General features: G+C 40.6%; 1 protein-coding gene across 1 annotated transcript; it reads left to right on the top strand.

Annotated features, from left to right (window-relative positions):
- Positions 1-5,735: 5,735 nt before the first annotated feature.
- Positions 5,736-21,808, top strand: LOC120043925 (trypsin I-P1-like). The gene is made up of 7 exons (XM_038988526.1): positions 5,736-5,793; positions 7,986-8,006; positions 8,128-8,290; positions 8,782-9,050; positions 10,050-10,198; positions 12,753-12,984; positions 21,684-21,808. The coding sequence occupies exons 1-7, from the start codon at positions 5,736-5,738 to the stop codon at positions 21,806-21,808; spliced, it is 1,017 nt and encodes a 338-aa protein (XP_038844454.1).
- Positions 21,809-22,389: the final 581 nt, after the last annotated feature.

The raw sequence follows: 22,389 nt of genomic DNA, 5'->3' as shown, positions 1-22,389 counted from the left end.
TACATATGAGATGAGTAATGTAGGATATGTAGACATTATTAAAGTGGCGTTATTTAAAGTGACTAGTGATACCTTTAATTAAATCAATTTATTAAATGTATTAAAGTGGCCAGAGAGACTATGTTGGCAGCAGCCACTCTATGTTAGTGATGGCTGTTTAACAGTCTGATGGCCTTGTTTTTCAGTCTCTCGGTCCCAGCTTTGATGCACCTGTACTGACTTCGCCTTCTGGATGATAGCGGGGTGAACAGGCAGTGGCTCTGGTGGTTGTTGTCCTTGATGATATTTCTAGCCTTCCTGTGACATCGGGTGCTGTAGGTGTCCTGGAGGGCATGTAGTTTGCCCCCGGTGATGCGTAATGCAGACCACACTACCCTCTGGAGAGCCTTGCGATTGTGGGCAGTGCAGTTGCCCTACCAGGCGGTGATACAGCCCGACAGGATGCTCTCGATTGTGCACATGTAAAAGTTTGTCAGGGTTTTAGGTGACAAGCCAAATTTCTTAAGCCTCCTGAGGTTAAAGAGGCGCTGTTGCCTGTGATGTGTACGCCGAAGAACTTAAAACTTTCCACCTTCTGCTACTTTCCCCGCTACAAAAAAAATACTTCGAATTTGGTTCTTCAAACATTTAAATGAAATACTGTAGAATTACATTTATTCCTACAGAGGACTGCTTTTCTGAAGAGTGCCAATATGGCAGACCAGTAGCTTCAAAACCTCTCAATGGCCAATACATAGCATCAGCAATCCAGAGTTTATATACTGTACATCATTGGCATGTCAGGGTGGGAAATGTGAATTGGACCAAGTTGGAGGTAATAATGCATTTAGGTTATAGTTTGAGATGCATGAATACATTAAACAGAATGTAAGCTCGCGAGATCACGATGGTCCGTACGAGGCTATGAATACACTACACCAAAAGCTTGATATGTCTGTTTAAACACAAATTTCTTCTACGTAGTAATGATTTATTTTCACTACTTGTTATATTTATTAGATGGTTTAATCTATGCAAATAAAATTACATGAATTGATAGTTCACCTCTGTTTTATTCTGTAATAGGGTATATTGTAACTGTAACGGATGTGAAATGGCTAGCTAGTTAGCGGGTACGCGCTAGTAGCGTTTCAATCAGTTACGTCACTTGCTCTGAAACCTAGAAGTACTGTTACATAACCATGTGTTCAAGCTAACCAAATCAAAGTTTATTTATGATACAGCATAGTATAAGCTACTTAATTAAATGAAATGCCTACTTGCAACTTAAGCTCTCCTTGCAAAGATATTAAGCTATATGTAGGCCTATTTGTATTTACATTAGTACCTTCAGAAAGTATTCACACCCCTTTACTTTTTCCACATTGTGTTACAGCCCGAATAAAACGTTTATTAAATCAAGAGTTTGTGTCACTGATCTACAAACAATACCCCATAATGTCAAAGTGGAATTTTGTTTGTAGAAATTTGTAGAAATGAATCAATTTAAAGCTGAAATGCCTGAGTCAATAAGTATTCAATCCCTTTGTTATGGTAAGCCTAATTAAGTTCAGGAGTACAAATGTGCTTAACAATTCTCATAAGATGCATGGACTCATTCCGTGGTCAATAATAGTGGTAAACATGATTTTTGAATGACTACCCCATCTCTGTACCCCACACATGCAATTCATTATATGTAAGGTCCCTCAATCAAGTACTGAATTTCAAGCACAGATTCAACCACAAAGAACAGAGAGGTTTTTCCTTGCCTTGCAAAGAAGGGCACCGATTGGTAGATGTGTAAAAATAAAGAAAGCAGACGCTGAATAACCCTTTGAGCATGGTGAAGTTATTAATTAGGCTTTGGATGGTGTATCAATATAGAGTCACTACAAAGATACAAATGACCTTCCTAACCCAGTTGCTGGAGAGGAAGGAAATTAGGGCAATGGTAACTTCAGAATAGTTACAGAGTTTAATGGCTGTGATATGAGAACTGAGGATGGATCAACTACATTGTAATTACTCTTCAATACTAACCTAATTGACAGAGTAAAAAGAAGGAAGCCTGTACAATTATTTTTTTTATTCCAAAACATGCATCTTGTTTGCAACAAGCCACTTAAGTAATACTGCAAAAATGTGGCAAAGAAATTTACTTTTTGTCTTGAATACAAAGCATTATGTTTGAGGCAAATCCAACACAACACTTCACTAAGTACAACTCTTCATATTTTCAAGCATGGTGGTGGCTGCTTCATGTTATGGGTATGTTTGTCATCGGCAAGGACTAGGGAGTTATTTAGGATAAAAAGATACAGAAATACAACTATAAGCATTTGACAGAGCTTGAATCATTTAAAAAATAATAATGGGCAAACTTTGCACAATCCAGGTGTGGAAAGCTCTTAGTGACTTACCCAGAAAGATTCACAGCTGTACTTGCTGCCAAAGGTGCTTCTACTAAAAGTATTAACTCAGGGGTGTGAATACTTCTGTAAACGAGATATGTCTGCATTTAATTCACAATAAATTTGCACAAAAAAACCCAACATGTTTTCAAGTTGATATTATGGGTTATTGTGTTTAGATGGGTGAGAAAAACATATATTTAATACATTTTGAATTCAGGCTGTACCACAACAAAGTGTGGAATAAGCCAAGGGCAATGTTCCCTCTAAACTGCGTGCACATAGCCCCGAGACTGTTTCCCTGGGACTGCTGTGTAGACATATTAGCCCTCAGAGAGAAGTACGAGATTCAACTTCACTACATTTTTTTGCAGTGGTAACCAACTGGTTGATCGTGATCAACTGACTGATCTTCGAAGGCATTCCTATTCGATCGCTAAACATTTCTGTAAAAAACCCAACGATAAAGCCATGTGTGCCTATTACATTTTTTTTAGTCTCGGGCTGTTGACGGTAGGTGCACATTCTGCTGCCCTGTCAGCCGCCTGTTAGGCGAACTGTTGCAAACGCTGGCCAATCGGATGGCTCAGATGACCATGTTTGCTGTAACGTAGCAGGCATAAAAGAAAGCTACAGCAAAATTGATACTGAAATTTCAAAACCATGACTAGAGAGAAATTGTCAACGAATACAGCAAAGAGATTCTGTTTTTATGAGTAGGTTCATGTTTAAGTTCTTACTTAGCACTGTCAACACTTCGTATTCAACACTTTTATAAGCCATAAAAATGTGAATTTTTCCTATTTCCACTCAGTGCTACAAATGGCATTGGAGCATTAATGAATGAGTAGGACAGTGTATCTATAGGCTTGCGTTGTTGTTATTATTAGCAGCTTGGGTCTTTTTTAATATGGAGGAATATTTCACTTTCTGTCACGCCTGTTCCCGCTCTCCCTCTCTGACGCTCGAGGGTGCCAGGCTGCCCTTCATTACACACACCCCTGTCACCATCATTACGCGCAGCAGCACTCATTGGACTCACCTGGACTCCTTCCCTTTGTTAATTGCCCCGACTATAACTGTCTAATCCCCTGTTTGTTCCCTGTGTCAGCATTAATGTTGTTATGTGTTCATGTCCAGACGCTGTCCTGTCCCATGTCCGTTGATATTAAATGTTCACTCCCTGTACCTGCTTCTCATCTCTACCAGCGTTGATCCTTACACTTTCTCTGTTCATTGGAGTAACCAGTGGTTTAAATAACTTAAGTAAAAATACTTTAAAGTACGACTTAAGTATGTTTTTTGTGGTATCTGTACTTTACTATTCATATTGTTGACAACTTTTTCTTTAACTCTACTACATTCCTAAAGAAAATGATGTACTTTTTACTCCTTACATTTTCCCTGACACCCAAAAGTACTCGTTACATTTTGAATGATTAGCAGGACAGGAAAATGGTCCAAATCACCCACTTACCAAGGGAACATCCCTGGTCATTCCTACTGCCTCTGATCTGGCGGACTCATTAAACACAAATGCTTCGTTTGTAAATTATGTTTTGAGGCGGACCCGCAGTCTGCAGCACTCTCCCTCCGCTGAGACTGATCATCAGATGCAGGCACCATCAGCACAATAAAGTCAAAATGTCACGTCCTGACCATAGAGAGTCCTTATTTTCTATGGTGGAGTAGGTCAGGGCGTGACTGGGGGGTTAGTCTAGTTTATATTTTCTATGTGGGGTTCTAGTTTTGTTTTCTATGTTGGTGTTTGCTATGATTTCCAATTAGAGGCAGCTGGCTATCGTTGTGTCTAATTGGGGATCATATTTAAGTAGCATTTTCCACCTGTGTTTTGTGGGATATTGTTTATGTGTAGTTGTATGTCAGCATGCCATTGTCAGTTCGTTATTGTGTTGTGGTTCACTTACTTTAAATAAAGATGTGGAACCCAGATCATGCTGCACGTTGGTCCGAGTATGCTTCCAGTTCGTACGACGAACGTGACACAAAATGAAAAGCAAGTAGTTATTTAAATGTATGCTCACTCAGCAGTGCTTCACAAGTAATACAACAACAGATATATTACTGGTGTGATCATATAGCCTACCTCAAATTTTGAAATATAATTTTCAAAAATGACCCGAACAACAATGCATTGGCAGGGCAAACCTCATTGCTGTAGTACTGGTTTTAATTGGTTAATGCTGCATATGCTTCCTTTTTTTTAAGTCTGAGTGGTAGATCTTGGCTTGCATTTTGACTCAAAGTGATCTTGACTCAGAAAAGGTTGGTGACCACTGTTCTAGTTTTCCCTGTTCTTAACTATGAAGTTGTTTATGTTCTTAGCTTCATCCTTTTTATTTATTGAAGCTTGTTTACTGCATTTCTACACTATTTTCACTCTAAAATTATATTTGGAGAACAGCAAAATGCTAAAATAAACTAGATGTACTCCAGCCATTATCACTGCACCAAATACCCATTGTTTCAGACTCCTAATTATCCTTACACCTCTAAAGACTCTAGCCACTTCCATGCCAGTCGGAGGAACTTACGTGTTTTATCTCTGAACACCCAAAAGCTTGTTTCTCCACTGACTTTTGGGGTGTTAACAACACTTGGTGGAGACTAGAGATCCTGACTGCCAACATGTCCAGCCTGAGACATGCCATTAAGTTATCCTCATACCTCACCATTGTTACAGTATGAAGGAAGTTAGAGGTAGTTTCGCAAGCCAATGCTCGTTAGTGCAATGACTGGCTGTGCAGGTGCTGGAGGAGTGCCCTGCTGTAGCTGCTGCTGTTGTTGGAGTAGTTGGAGCTACTCTTTTGGTGATGCATCGTTTCTCTCGCGTGAAGAGGCTCCTGGTGGGGCCCGCGGGTCCCACAAACACATTTTATCAATGAAAAAATATAAACAGTCAATAGCTGCTTATCTCCTTTACTCTATTTTACTAGGCTTGAAAGAATAGTTTTTTTTAATCATTTACTGCATTTCTACACAATTTAACAACTCTAAAATGCTATTTGGAGAACAGCCAAATACATGATTTGCCAAATCATGATTTTAATTGAACTGAATTGAGAACAATTGATATTGAAAGAGTGCTAAATTAGGTAATGGAGGGAATGATCGGTGACATAAGGTTGTGAAAGACACACACACAGACAGAGAGAGAGAGAGAGAGATGACAGGTTGTAGGAGACAATGATCGGTATTGTGAGGTAAGTGTCACACCCTGACTCAATACAAACAATTACCTACCTACGTACATACAGTACCTCCCCGTTCAACAGAGGGTATTTTAAAGACAGGACACAGAGAGCCAGAGCAGCTGATAGGATGGACTCGTGGTGGGCGTTGTGTGCTGTGGTAGTAGCGTTGACCTGCATTGGAAAAGGTAAGAGGGAATTATTATTTCAAATCAAATGCAGTCAACTAAGCTATATGGAATTGTTTTAAGAAGGTCGTACCAAGGGTAATTTAGCTATTTGATTTTGAATTTTAGATGTGCCTTCTGGAAAGGCTTTCTGGAACATTTGAACTTTCATGTTCCTTCATAACAAACTTGTATGCCATCTGTAAATATGGATAACATTGTTAAATTACGAGCCTAGTGCGTTTAGCCACGTAAAAGACAGGAACCTTCCCGCTAGCCATGATTGGAAACGTGCCATGTAGCACGCTTCTGTCTATAACATGAGCTGCTCGGTATGTGTATGTAATCATTTCTAACGCAGCTTTTTTTTAAAGATCTCACAAAGAACTGTGATAGTGTTGCTAATGCTCTCCACTCTCCATTTTCTGGAGGACTGAGTTTTGAAATCAGTGGAATGCCCGGTGGAAATATATCTCTAGCTTAAACTGATTTTTATTGGGATTTTTTTATTATGCTAATTCGATTTTTGTGAACAACCCAGTGCCGGGTAAATATTGGACAGAAGACACGTTGAGTTGACCCGTCAGAGTAAATGTCATTCCGGTTCATTCATTGTATTGTCTACACATGTTTAGGTTGAGCACGGACACTTTTGTAGCTTCATGAGTATGATAATTAAAACATCAAATTCTCTCCCACACTGTCCCAAAGTGATACTATTGTTCCAAAGAACTTTTTGGGGGGTTTCCACCCAGAATAAATAAAAGATTCTCCCTAAAACTACTGTTGTATATTCATGATTGATTTGTTCTTTAATGATAAGAAATAGACTAGTCTAGCCCAGCCCACATTCTTCTGTCATTCACTGCTGAATTTCACCCACTTTACACAGTGATGTTGTTGGTTTAGATATTAAGATAATGAGAGTGAGAATATTTCTACCACAGGAGGTTGGTGGCACCCTAATTGGGGAGGATGGGCTCGTGGTAATGGCTGGAGCAGAATTAGTGGAAAAATATCAACTACATCAAACACATGATTTCCATGTATTTGATGCCATTCCATTCGTTCCGTTCCAGCCATTATGAGCTGTCCTCCCCTCAGCAGCCTCCACTGATTTCTAAGTAAGAGGGTTCAAACTTGAAATTCTGGAAATGGCAGTTTTCTTTCTTTCTATCCTCCCTTTGCCCTTAGAATGACTTCCACTGAGAGGCATTGAATAGTTTGAGCAAAGGGAGGTTGGTATGACAAAAATGCATTGAGTAAACCACAAGTTTTGCCTATGACGCCAACAGAAGGGTAATATTTCCAGTGGTGGAAAAAGTACCCAATTGTCATACTTGAGTAAAAGTAAAGATACCTTAATAGATAATGACTCAAGTGAAAGTGAAAGTCACCCAGTAAAATTCTACTTGAGTAAAAGTAAAAAAGTATGTGGTTTTAAATATACTTAAGTATCAAAAGTAAATGTAATTGCTAAAATATACTTAAGTATCAAAAGTAAATGTATAACTAATTTCAAATTCCTTATACAGTATTAAGCAAAACAGATGGCATGATTTTCTTGTTTTAAATTTTTTTTACGGACAGGCAGGGCACACTCCAACACTCAGACATAATTTACAAACAAAGCATTTGTGTTTAGTGATTCCGCCAGATCAGATGACCAGGGAAGTTCTCTTTAAGTGCGTGAATTAGACCATTTTCCTGTCCTGCTAAGCATTGAAAATGTAACGCATACTTTTCTGTGTCAGGGAAAATGTATGGAGTAAATAATGGAGTACATTATTTTCCTCAGGAATGTAGTGAAGTAAAAGTCATCCAAAAAATAAATAGTAAAGTACAGATACTCAAAAAAACTACTTAAGTAGTACTTTAAAGTATTTTTTACTTAAGTACATAACACCACTGAATATTTCTGGTAAGTGGGCTGTTTCAGGGAATAACGAGTTTGTTATTTTTCCCTTGTCTCCATTCATTCTGGATAACAACAAACCCGTGTTTTATATAGAGAATCATTATATTCTAATAGATAGACAAACTGTAAGATTTCACAGGCACTTTCTAATTCCAGCAACTTAAAGGGTTAGTTCAGCGATTTTACATAGTATTTATATATTAGCATCCTCCCCCATTTAGCATGTAAATTTAAGTAGTATAACCTGGTAACTGAAAAAACCTTTAATAACACCAATCCACTTTCCCTCACCCAGGTGGCCATGCACAGTTGGATGGTAAGTTATTACATACAACTGCAGAACTTCAAATCAGCTTTGTTTCTTGCTGCTCTTTTTATACTGTGAGGGATTTGTGTGTTCTATCATGAGCCACCTCTCATCGGTTTGTATCCTCCAGTGTGCGGCACAGCTCCTCTCAACACAAAGATCGTGGGGGGTCATAATGCAGTGGCAGGGAGCTGGCCATGGCAGGCCAGTCTGCACAGATCCAGCGGCCATTTTTGTGGAGGCTCCCTTATCAACAAAGACTGGGTCCTGACTGCCGCTCACTGCTTCGCCAGGTAGAATGACGTAACCTTACCCATCCGGGGTTGGGTTAAATGCAGAAGACACATTTCAGTTGAATGCATTCATTTGTACAACTGACTAGGTATCCCCCTTTCCCTTTCCCCCAACCTGTATATTATGCCAATGTGTGATTTGAAACGTCTCTATACACTGTATTTGTCTATGTACTATTTTATCTACTGTATTCATGAATAATCTCTTAATTCAGAGAGCTAATTCAAATGATAATGTATTTTGGTAATTTGAGGACAACTCTACCATGTAAATACAAAAACTTGAGTTAAAAACTTGAAAATTACATTTCCTAACAAAAATGTATGTGCTTGCTAGCTTCTATGGTGGTCTATCTATGGTTGTCAAATAAGTGACTCCAGAGAGGTGACATTATCTCTCTAAAATACATTACAGAATTAGGTCAATTGTGTCAGCAAGCACACTAACAATCACACTTATAATCTTTAGCCTCAACTCCCTTCATTCTCAGCACCAGCACGTCTGGCCTGCTTGTCTACCTGGGCCGGCAAAATCAGAAAAGCTTCAACCCCAACGAGGTGTCTCAAACGGTCTCTCAGATCATCCGCCACCCCAACTACAACCGTGAAACCAATGACAATGACATATGTCTGCTGAAGCTCTCGTCATCTGTCACCTTCACTAACTACATTCAGCCGGTCTGCCTGACAGCAGGGGGCAGCACATACTACAATGGCACTACTAGCTGGGTCACTGGCTGGGGCAATACCAATAGCGGAGGTTAGAACTGATGGTCCCAATACTGCCTTTGCATTGTCAAGCCACAGTCAGGTCCAGAATTATTGGCACCCTTGATAAAGATATATATATTTTTTAAATTAAATAAATCATAAATCTTTCTTTCAATGCCTCACCTTGCGAGGATAACGGCACTGAGCCTTTTCCTAATATGAGGTATCTCAGACCATTCCTCCGTACATAATCTTTCCAGATCCTTGATATCCTTCATTGTAAAACCACAGGTTATCAATGGGTTTAATGTCCGGTGACTGCAAAAGGTTAATTTTTGTGGTCAATTGACCATTTCTTTGTGGATGTTGATGTGTGCTTGGGGTTGTTGTCTTGCTGGAAGATCCACTTGTGGAAAAGATTCAGCCTCCTGACAGAGGCAATAAGGTTTTTGTCTAAAATGCACTGGTACTAGGTGAAGTTCATGATGCTGTTGACCTTAACAAGAGCCTCAGGAACAGTGGAAGCAAAATAGCGCCATAACATCAAACATCCACCACCATATTTGACAGTAGGTTTGGGTTCTTTTCTGCTTATGCATCCTTATTTCGACGCCAAAACCACCACTGGTGTTTGTGGCCAAAGAGCTCTCTCTCCGTACTCAAATCTCATAAAACAAATTAGGAAAAGGCTCAGTGCCACTATTTTTGCAAGGCAAGGTATTGAAAAAAGAGGCGCTAATAATTTTCACCCCTATGTTTTTCAGATATTTTTTTACTACATGTTCTCTGAGCAATTGTTTCAGTTTAACATCATTTTCCATACAATATAGCTCAGTATTCGTACTATTTTATAGTATGTTTTTGCTCATCTTCGTCAGGGGTGCCAATAATTCTGGACCTGACTGTACAACCTATACCTGTACATATATCACCTTTTGTCAAGTTCAGTTTCTATCAATACAGTTGGAGCAGATCACAAAGGATCAGAAATGTATACAACGGTTTATCGGTAAAAGGTGACCTGTCTCTCATGGTCTCTCCTCCTCAGTGTCTCTGCCCTCACCCCAGACCCTACAGGAGGTGGAGCTGCCAGTAGTGGGGAACAGGAAGTGTACCTGTCTCTATGCTGGAGTGGGTTCAATCACAAGCAACATGATTTGTGCTGGTCTATTGGCGGGAGGAAAGGATTCCTGTCAGGTGATACATGGCTGTGTTTAATTCCAAATACTGTAGTTGCAGAGCTAAAGCTGCATTTTAGCTGCGGTCTGCAGAGCTATTATTTAAAGGTCCCGAACAGTCATTCTGATTCCCATGTAAAATAACTTTTTGTATGACTACTTTTTCTCTCGTGTCAAACTACCAGGAAGTCTGAAAATACAGACTGAGTGGGGAGCTAGTAGGCTGAGTGGGTGGGTAGCTCACCTTGACGGTGAGGTTCTTTGAAAATATCTTTGTCAAGCAACATGGATGCAGTGAGCATTGTTTGCAGTGAGCATTGTTGCAAGCAAATTTGCTCACACACGAAGCAGCTCAAACAACATTGAAATTGCATGCAACCTCCAATCCTGTCATACATCACATCATGCTTTCACAAATGATTTGTCCAACTATTTTGTTATTGTAACGTCATCAATATAGACAAAATGTTGGCCATATAATTTATCTAGCTAGCCCAAATGGAATTGTCAGCACTGTTTATCAAGCTAGCTAGCTAATTCATTTTGGACAATTTCGATTGAAACTTTATAGGGTGAGTGCTGTCTGGGTACATTTAATAAAAAATATATATTGACTGCCAGACAATCTTCATATATCATGACTATCAATGATATAAAGAAGTTTGTATGAATTTCTTCTTCCTCTTCTTCTTCTTCTTAAGGTTTTATGGTAGACTACACCTATTGCTGTGTTGCCGCCACCTGCCGTATGGGGTATTGAAACAAAAACTATTCTATTATGGGAATATTCTACTATTCTATTACGTCATACAAAATACAAAAAAATACATTAAAAAACCATCCCACTCCTTCAGTCATAGTTCAAATCACATCCCTAAACAGGCTCAGGTGCAGAGCATTCATTGAATGTAGCATTCATTGACAGGATTTCTTGTAATGCCTCTGCTGTAAAATCCCTGAGTCTCAAAAAACGCTCAGCCGCACTCACAATGATGCCTATTTTCGCCAATTTCCTCTCCGTTTGTGCGGTGCACTTGATAATCAACGCAATAAACGCCACAAAGTCCACCTTCTTAACATGCAACATGTCAGGATCCCTCTGTTGACAAGGAACATCACCTGGTGCCTCTACTCCTACTACCATTACTTCTTCAACTTCACTCCTTTCTTCCACTCTTCTCACCGCCTCCAGATAGGAGACATTCTGGACAGCCCTGATTCTTGCCATTCTAGACTCAGCTGGCGTACGATACCCCTCCCATCTACATACACATGACCACATGACCAAATAATTTGCCTTCATCACACTGCTCGGGTTTGGGTCACGTAGGCTCTCACAGGGTATCTCATAAAAGCCAAATACATGTGAGAAGGCAGAGACTCTTCATAAAAAAACTATAGAATGGATGGGGTGGGCTTCCTTACTCCATCCGCCATGCGGGTCAGACGTTGTGCACCAACCGCTTGATCCAATTCTTCACGTATACACTTTGCATTTACTTCTAGCGCCACCCCAGAGAACACCCTTGATAGGTGCCCTGCTTCAAAGATCCACACATGACGCATTCCAATCCAATATCTTCTTGAGGCGCAGAGCGTGCTCCTTCTGTTCCATCGATACGCAAAACAACATAATAAGCCCACTTCTCGTTACTCTCATCGACGCCACCTCATCCAACGCATCCACCATTTTTATCGAGACTTCAAACTGATCTCCCAGGTAACAGCATCAATTCAAAACCTTTACTCCGACCAAAAAAGAACCAGAACTAGGCTTGGATTTACTAGATTCCACGACCACTTCTCTTATTTCCTTTTGCATTAGCCACTGTAATCCAATTCCTCTCACTCTCATCTCCACTAGACACACCATCTGATTCAAACATAAAATCTGCTTCTGCCATTTTCCTTAGCCTGCTTTGTATGAATTTTCCAATTGTAATGTCTCTTGATGTAATGACATTAGAACTGCGTAAGCGTTTTGGGCAACCATTCCCCTGCTTTTGTTCCATGCTGGCCAAAACCCTAGCTAGCCAGCTACTAGCTAACACAGATGAAACAGATGAAAGTGGAAACCTATCAGTATCTTTGCCTTGAATAGATGAATAGGGGGCACCTCTAATTATATTTGCTGACACACTGCAGTCAAATTTTGGCACCGGTAGACTATCTACCTAGCTATCTAAACCACGCCCCTCTGTCAACACGCCTTCTGCGATGACCGTTACAAGGCGGTACATAATGAATTTAGGTAAGAGAATAGTACATTACCATTGGTGTATTAAAATGAGAGGCTTTATGTGACGTCACATAAAGCCCTTAATAATCCCGCCTCCTGAATCCAAGTGTTTGACATGGGGGAGGGGAACAGTAACTTGATGATCCAATTTTATAAATGTAGAAGCAGCAGTTCTGGTTTCATCCAAATATCATCCAATTTCAAGAAAAACATGATTTTGACTGTGTAGGACCTTTAAAGACAAATGAGAGATGATCACAAACCAAAATCATGAGAACTTCTGCTGGTAATTGCATTGTTCACTGACCCCGATGCAACGTTTGTCTCTGTACAGGGAGACTCAGGGGGGCCGCTAGTGAGCAAACCGGGCTTAGTCTGGATCCAGTCTGGTGTTGTGAGTTTCGGAGTAAGCTGTGCTAGACCAAATTTTCCAGGAGTGTATGCCAGAGTGTCCCAGTACCAGGCCTGGATCAAGAGCCAGATCAGCACTGACCAACCAGGCTTCGTCACCTTCTCCTCCAGTGGGAATAACTCTGACCTCACAGTCACCTGTGCTGCACTGTCCGGTGGGGCCACACACCTCCTCTCCTTCTCCCTCTCCCTCTTCCTCTCCCTCTCTCCTATTCTCCTTTCTTTCTATCTTTTCTTATAGGGCATACACTAAAAGTGGATTCTATGTCCGCTACACTTCTCATTGTATGTGAAAAGCACTGTAATAGTATGTTAAAACTGTCAACAATACGTGATTGGTTTCATTCAACATGAATATGACTCTACTGAATCTACTAATATTTTCTTCTTGTGATGTAAGTAATTAAGTTGGAGAGCAAATGTTATTGTGTTATGCTATAGGATTACATTTGGTTGATTATCAGAGCTCAGTTCAGGATTGTTAAGAGAGTAACACAGACATCACAAGTGATGATTAAATGGAAACCTATTTTTATTATTATTTAACAAGTTGTGTATATTTTTCCATCTTGAGTATACTGTATCTGCAAATAGTTACATTCTTTATAGTGAACTACAGCTATTTGTCATTGAGCTGAGAATGCCTCTCAACAAGCATCTCCTATCATGTAATGGTGGACAGGCAGGCAGGTAACTATCAGACTGCCATAAATACCAAGTGTGTATTTATTTTGACCAAGACCGTAGCAAACAGTTGCAAAACCATTTACTCTTTGTTTTATTGGTATTTTTTAAGGAGTGGGGCAGTCCCACTAATTTGTTTGCTTTTATTGAAGAGATAGAACAGTGTTGGAAAGACAGTGAGAGGGTGAGTCAAAGGGCAGTGAGATAGATTCAAACCCATGCCGACTCTGGCATACATGTGTTCCAGGGTCAGCGGCTGTAACCACTGGACCACACAGGCCACGTTAAACCGTTTACTCTGAAGGGAAATGTTTTGCAACGGAAACAAGAGTTTCTATTGGACAAATTCAGGTAGGTCCCGTTCCGTTCTGTTTGCTACTGTTTGGTTTGTTTGGTTCCTAGTGAATATACCCCAATTGGTAACCCTCTTACCTGGATTGGGTCATACAAACTCACTTAACCAGAGAGGTGATATCATCACTTTAGCTAAAATACATCACAGAATTGTACTTATAATAAAAGGAATGACATGCATAAATGAATCAGCGTAAAACCAAATGTCCAATCATCAACTCAAATTTGAATTCATACATTTACAGATGCAAAATTATTGGCACCCTTGATAAAGATGAGCAAAAAATACTACAAATGAAATACAAATACTAAGCTATTTAAAAACAACAACAACAATTCTGAGCTATATAGTTTGCTCAAATATATTGGAAATTATATTATTTTATATATTATATATATATATTTATATATTATTTATACTATTAGCCTTTAAAAATGATCAACTTGGATTAGCTAACACAAAGTGCCATTGGAACACAGGAGTGATAGTTGCTGATAATGGGCCTCTGTACGCCTATGTAGATTTTCCATAAAAAATCAGCCGTTTCCAGCTACAATAGTCATTTACAACATTAACAATGTCTACACTGTATTTCTGATCAATTTGATGTTATTTTAATGGACAAAAAATGTGCTTTTCTTTCAAAAACAAGGACATTTCTAAGTGACCCCAAACTTTTGAACGGTAGTGTATATATTTGCAAACTTGAACATTGAAAATTCTGTGCAACTTCCAGCGTGTGCTTAATGTGAACACTGAGGCTGTACCCACTTTAAGTTACAGTTTTAACAGTGGCCATGTAGGCTACTGTGGCTATTTGATCATAATGTAGGCCCACAGAGAGTGGCCTACCATCAAAAACAATGGAGAAAATGCATCCCATAACATTATAACATGGAAATAGCTGTTCTATAATTCAGCCTACAGTAGCACCCAATGTGTGGTGTTCAGTGTAGGTCTACATTCCATGAGACTTTTGAAGAAAAAAACATGCAGGGCTTGACATTAACCTGTTTATCCACTTGTTCTTCAGACAAGGTGACAGAACGTGTTGTTTAATGCAAGAAGCCACTTTACAAAATAAAATGAATTATTATTCCCATACCATTACTACAGAGAATCAGACAAATGCTACCCTCTGCATATTGGTTACTGCCTATTGGTTACTTAGCTTATTCAAGCCTGTCTCAAAATACAACACTGCCCCTTTAAGACAAAAAAGAAATCTCTTTACCTGATTTGTCTACCGGGTGGCGCAGTGGTCTAGGGCACTGCATCGCAGTGCTAGCTGCGCCACCAGAGTCTCTGGGTTCACGCCCAGGCTGGGCTGGGTTCGCGCCCAGGCTCTGTCGCAGCCGGCCGCAACCGGGAGGTCCGTGGGGCGACGCACAATTGGCATAGCGTCGTCCGGGTTAGGGAGGGTTTGGCCGGTAGGGATATCCTTGTCTCAGTATGTAAAATGTATGCACTCTACTGTAAGTCGCTCTGGATAAGAGCGTCTGCTAAATGACTAAAATGTAAATGTAAATGTAAATTTGCTTTTCAAAGATGTCTAGAAATGTATATGTTTTGTGCTCTGTAGGAAGCAATCACTCCCTATTACTGACTACAACTGATCTATAACTGGGCTAAGCAGCATACCACCCTGCATACCACTACTGGCTTGCTTCTGAAGCTAAGCAGGGTTGGTCCTGGTCAGGCCCTGGATGGGAGACCAGATGCTGCTGGAAGTGGTGTTGGAGGGCCAGTAGGAGGCACTCTTTCCTCTGGTCTAAAAAATATCCCAATGCCCCAGGGCAGTGATTGGGGACACTGCCCTGTGTAGGGTGCCGTCTTTCGGATGGGACGTTAAACGGGTGTCCTGACTCTCTGAGGTCATTAAAGATCCCATGGCACTTATCGTAAGAGTAGGGGTGTTAACCCCGGTGTCCTGGCTAAATTCCCAATCTGGCCCTCAAACCATCATGGTCACCTAATAATCCCCAGTTTACAATTGGCTCATTCATCCCCCTCCTCTCCCCTGTAACTATTCCCCAGGTCGTTGCTGCAAATGAGAACGTGTTCTCAGTCAACTTACCTGGTAAAATAACGGAAAAATAAAAATAAATAAATATAACTGGGCTAATAACTCACTATCTAGCAAAGGATATGAACAAAATGTGGCTACATGCAGCTTTCGCTTTGATCTCAAAACAAGTGCATCTACTCACCACCGCTCATGCTGTAAACACAGTCCAGTTTAAAGTAAATGGCACAGATCCATATATGGCAATGGTCTATTTGCATATAAGCCTACTGCAGCTCTGATTGTTTATGCCACACTGGTCTGTGTAGAGTACGTGCTGTAGTGCATGTCAATGCAATAGAATCCTACTCCGATGCGTTCTGCCTAACAAACTCAAGTCGCACCGCATTATTTCTGCCTCATGCACAAATGTATGTTGTTACTCTTGTGAACAGAGAAAATCAAATATTCCTTGACATTAAAAAAGACCCAAGCCGCTAATAATAACAACTAAAGCACATAGATACACTTTCCTACTCATTCATTACTGCTGCAGTGATGGTTGTAGCACTGAGTGGAAACAGGAAGAACGCACATTTTATGGGTTATAAAAATGTTGAATACTAAGAGTTGACAGTGCTGAGTAAGAACTTAAGCATGAACTCAGTCATAAAAACAGCAGCTCTTTGCTATATTCGTTGACAGTCTCTCTCTAGTCATGGTTTTAAACGTTTTGAAATCTCACAGTATCAACCTTGCTGTAGCTTTCTTTTATGCCTGCTACGTTACTGCAGACACTGTCATCTGAGCCATCCGATTGGCCAGCGGTAGACCTATAATGCACTTGATTTGCTCTCTGGGACCAACGGGAAGGCAGTGTTTTACATTCAGACACATGAAATGGTTTAAAATGGCAACATTCGCCTACCCGGCGCGCAGGGCTGCTGAATTGAGTGCACCAACTGACAACAGCGGAGACAAAAAAATAAAAAATAGGAACACAAGGCTTTATCGTTGGGTGTTTTGCAGAAATGTTTGGTGATCGACTAGCAATGCCTTGGAGATCGACCAGTCGATGGCGATCGACCAGTTAGTGACCACTGATCTAGAAAATTGAGTGAAATTAAATCTCGTACATCTGTCTGTGGGCTAATATTTCTGCGCGGCAGTCTTGGGGCTACACACGCAGTTCAGAGGGAACATTGGTGTTAAAGGGGAATGGAAATGATAGGCTTTAGAATGCCAGCTAACTGTAAATCGCCAGCTAACTGTAAATCGCCATATTGCCATTGGTAGGAGAGAAAGTTTTGGAATTCCCAAAAGTGAGAAGCAGTAGCTCTGAGTCTGACAATTAATTAATGGCAGAGGAGGACACAGATATTGAGCCAATAAACCTCCTTAAACATTTCATGTTATCGCCCCGGGTCGAAAAGTTGGCAAGAATAGCAACATAACAAGATCGGTGTAGCAGTGACACAAACCAGTGTCAGTGCGGATGCTGCCAGATAATGGCCAGGGAGGATGAGTGTGTGTGTTGTAGAGCGGTGGTGTTGATACAGCACAAAATCCCAGTGGATAGTGGCTGTATTACATCCAGTCAGAGGTTCCTGTCAGTCTGTTTTATACTATTTTTTAGAAACCTTTAGAAGAGGTTACTCGACCTGTTAGCAGCCACTAAACCAGTTAATGATAACCAATAATGGTGAGGTAAATGTAAGAAGTAGAATACACCCGACTGTAATTAAAAGGTTCTACCGCAGTTTGGCGTGATGGTAACGTTCTTATATTTTGAATTGACGACAGGGGTTCGAATCGTAGAAAGCAACATGTAACGTCATAAATACATCCAGATTTATTTTCGATTGTGGATTAGAGTATACATTTGATGTTTGGCTATCAAACATATTTTTATTTCTTAGCAGAGCATACAGGCTGGCTGCTTACCACCAGTTCACCCCATGGGAATGAGGGAGAATGTAAGAGGTGTATGGCGCGTCATACATGCGTGGGTCTTTTGTTAGGCGCGCATACCTAGAATGAAGTGGCATCTACATATGGTTTGAGCGTTAATAAAACTAGTTAATTTGAAATAGCCTCTACTACCAAATAAAATGTCTATACATGGAGTTTGTTCTAGGTGTCTGAGATCATTATTTTTCAAGACATAACATTAGCGCATTATGTAATAACGCCTTATGTAAAGAAAAAAAAATATATATGATACAATCTGACTTGCTAAAATGATTAATCACATTCCCATACATTTGGTATCTTCTAAGACAATGATTCTAAAAATAGTATAAATTCTCTGTCGACTATAACAACAGGTTCAAGTGTAGCCAGAAAAATCTAGCTTGGAAGATAAAACTGCTTTGAACACGCACCACCGGCCCGGTTTTAGATCTAACTTAGGCTGCTATTTAGTGGAAAGAAATGGTAACTACGCTGAGCAACTAGTTGGAGATCTTAGACACTCGAGTTGGCACTTTGTTTGAGAAAAAGCACACATTACAAACAAACCACGTAAAATAGGTAGTGTTGAGATGCGGTCAGATATTCAGGAGGCAGAAGGTTCGGGTGCATACGTGTTGATATTTATTTACAGTGTTCAAGTATAGTGGTAAATGGTAAAGATATTCACAATATTTACAATTCCAAACTGGACGAATAGACCTACGGGTGATAGAAAACAAACGAACTGAGCCTCATGCAGGCTTACTCTGCTGCTACCTTAGCTAGGCAGGTTGGGGTGTACCAGGCTCAAGCAGCCTCCCCAGTCAATTTTCCAAAACAGAAGTCAATTGCCACCTAAAACAAGGACATCCTGGAATGTATCATAAATCACCATAACATACAAAACTGGCTAATACACACAAATATAATTATGTAAAAGTACCACATAACATAATATTTAAACATTCAAATATACAAACATTTCATAGCGATCAATCTACGAGACATCTATAGTTGAAGTCGGAAGTTTACATACACATAGGTTAGAGTCATTAAAACTCGTTTTTCAACCACTCCACAAATTTCAGCTACTTCAAGCATGACACAAGTCATTTTTCCAACAATTGTTTACAGACAGATTATTTCACTTATAATTCTCTGTATCACAATTCCAGTGGGTCAGAAGTTTACATACACTAAGTTGACTGTGCCTTTAAACAGCTTGGAAAATTCCAGAAAATGTCATGGCTTTAGAAGCTTCTGATCGGCTAATTGACATCATTTGAGTCAATTGGAGGTGTACCTGTGGATGTATTTCAAGGCCTACCTTCAAACTCAGTGCCTCTTTGCTTGACATCGTGGGAAAAATCAGAAGAATTCAGGCAAGACCTCAGAAAAAGAAATGTAGACCTCCACAAGTCTGGTTCATCCTTGGGAGCAATTTCCAAACGCTTGAAGGTACCACGTTCATCTGTACAAACAATATTACGCAAGTATAAACACCATGGGACCACGCAGCTGTCATACCGCTCAGGAAGGAGATGTGTTCTGTCTCCTAGAGATGAATGTACTTTGGTGTGAAAAGTGCAAATCAATCCCAGAACAACAGCAAAGGACCTTGTGAATATGCTGGAGGAAACAGGTACAAAAGTATATCCACAGTAAAACGAGTCCTATATCGACATAACCTGAAAGGCCGCTCAGCAAGGAAGAAGCCACTGCTCCAAAACCGCCATAAAAAAAGCCAGACTTCGGTTTGCAGCTGCACATGGGGACAAAGATCGTACTTTTTGGAGAAATGTCCTCTGGTCTGATGAAACAAAATTTAACTATTTGGCCATAATGACCATTGTTATGTTTGGAGGAAAAAGGGGGATGCTTGCAAGCCAAAGAACACCATCCCAACCGTGAAGCACGGGGGTGAAAGCATCATGTTGTGGGGGTGCTTTGCTGCAGGAGGGACTGGTGCACTTCACAAAATAGATGGCTTCATGAGGAAAGAAAATGATGTGGATATATTGAAGCAACATCTCAAGACATCAGTCAGGAAGTTAAAGCTTGGTCGCAAATGGGTCTTCCAAATGGACAATAACCCCAAGGATACTTCCAAAGTTGTGGCAAAATGGCTTAAGGACAACAAAGTCAAGGTATTGGAGTGGCCATCACAAAGCCCTGACCTCAATCCTATAGAACATTTGTGGGCAGAACTGAAAAAGTGTGTGCGAGCAAGGAGGCCTACAAACCTGACTCAGTTACACCAGCTCTGTCAGGTGGAATGGGCCAAAATTCACCCAACTTATTGTGGGAAGCTTGTGGAAGGCTACCTGAAACGTTTGACCCGAGTTAAACAATTTAAAGGCAATGCTACCAAATACTAATTGAGTGTATGTAAACTTCTGACCCACTGGGAATGTGATGAAATAAATAAAAGCTGAAATAAATCACTCTACTATTATTCTGACATTTCACATTCTTAAAATAAAGTGGTGATCCTAACTGACCTAAAACAGGGAATTTTTACTGGGATTAAATGTCAGGAATTGTGAAAAACTGAGTTTAAATGTATTTGGCTAAGGTGTATGTAAACTTCAGACTTCAACTGTAATAATGATGGGTGTGGTTTTGATGGGACTGTTTTACTCTCCACAGTGTAACACAATAACTCTAGTTATTAACAGCAACACTGGGGGTTATTTTACACCACTGAGTGTTAAACTCACTCTGTAAGAGTGAAATTAACGCCTGAATCAACACTAGAAATATAACACTGAAATATCAACGCGGGCCAATTTGCTGTGTACACTTTATATGACTGGCGACGAAAGCAACATATATTTTGTTTTGACACAAATTAGTAGGATATTCTGCTGACACTAACAAACAGATACAAATGACATCCATCTAATCTAGGCATACGAAAAGGGGAGACACAATTGTACAATATGATGTCCATCTAGCCTGGATGAGGAAATTATTGTCCCCCCCAAAATCTTTCAATTGGGAGTTGAGAATCTTGATAACTAGAGACAGAATAGACTATTTACTTTGTTGTTGTTTTCAGCAATAGCCATTTGCTTTCTAAACTATATTTTTTCGACAATTGTATTTAGAAATATTGCGATAGGCCTATTAAACTGCTTTTCACTGACAGCTGCAACTCAACAATCACCTATTTGGTAGGCTATTTGCAGCGCACCACGCACACTGCCCAAGTAGTGCACTAAAAACAATCCACAGCTCATTTTTAAAAGAAGCAAATGATCCTCTGTGGCCAAATCACATCCTCTGGTGCAGTATTTTAAAATATTTTATTTATTTATGTATAGACATGAGTAATTATATAGCAAATTTTGGCAAATGTTATTACATTTACTTTAGGGGAAGTTTATAATCCCTATCCTATTGGATGTGCTGCCTATGCCGACGTCAATGTGAAAGTAACCGGTGCATAAAACAGCTGGCCACCAGCCAGAGTTCAAATGCCGATATTATATCTAGCTTAGCTTTCAAAGAATGCACATCTGCACAGTTTCACATTGTACATCATTCTGTTATTTAATGACATGTGCCACTCATTCTGAGGTAAGAGGTAAATAACAACTCTCCGAACTAGCCAGTTCAGTCCATTAACCTGGAGGTTGACTAAGACACCTAACGGAGCCTAAGAATGAAAGGAGGTTAAGTAGTCCCTCAGATGAGCAGCGCGAGTTCGTTCCCTCATAGGCCGTTCTTCAGCCGCAAGTGGCTCTGGCCCTTGGGGAGCCCACAGAGGCTGTGGCTCGGGTGGTAGTAGTGGAGGAGGTCCATCAGGTGGCGTCTCTGGCCTGTATGTCAGTTTTGTGTTTCTTGAGGGGCAGGGACTGTTCTGAGGCGGCTGACGTGCCAGCGTGATCCATTGCTCAGCATGAAGGTTGCGGCCCCCAGTTGTCGACTGACCTGCAAGGGGTCCTACCAGAATGAGGCCATTTTGTTGCACCGTTGAGGCTGTCGGGCTCGGACCCAGTCTGCCACTTGGATGATCGGCTTCTTCACCCTGTGTGCCTTGTCGAAACACTGTTTCATTTCTCTTTGTTGCCTGGTCACCGCCTGCTTTCCTTGGGTGCGCCTAGTCGCCGGTTCTGCTGCTCTCTGTGTTCTGAGTCTGTCCAGTGGCAGATCCATCGCACGACCTAGCATGAGAGATGCCAGGGAGACCTGTGTTGTTGTGAGTTTGCTTGCTCTGTAGTGCATTAGCATTTGGTCTGGAACGTGCACCCCTGGAACAGGTGCGCTCTGATGCCGTTCTTCAGCTTTTGGTTGAAGCGTTCCATCCCTCCGTTAGTTTGTGGGTTGTAGTAGGCCGTGCGGATGTGTTTGATTCCCTTGTTGCTGAGATAGGAGGAGAACTCGACAGAGGTTAGCTGGAGCCCATTGTCCGTGGTGAGGGTGAGGGGTAGGCCCCACCTTGTGAACAGACTGTCTAGGATGTTCACAATGGCTTGTGCTGTGACAGTTCTGAAAGGAACCACTTCTGGCCACTTAAAATGGATGTCATATGCCACCACTAGGAAGCGCTGATGGTGA

This window comes from Salvelinus namaycush, chromosome 3, assembly GCF_016432855.1.
Source record: "Salvelinus namaycush isolate Seneca chromosome 3, SaNama_1.0, whole genome shotgun sequence".
Lineage (NCBI taxonomy): Eukaryota > Metazoa > Chordata > Actinopteri > Salmoniformes > Salmonidae > Salvelinus > Salvelinus namaycush.
The sequence above is the reverse complement of the archived record's forward strand: the minus strand, read 5'-3'. Positions and strand labels throughout refer to the sequence as shown.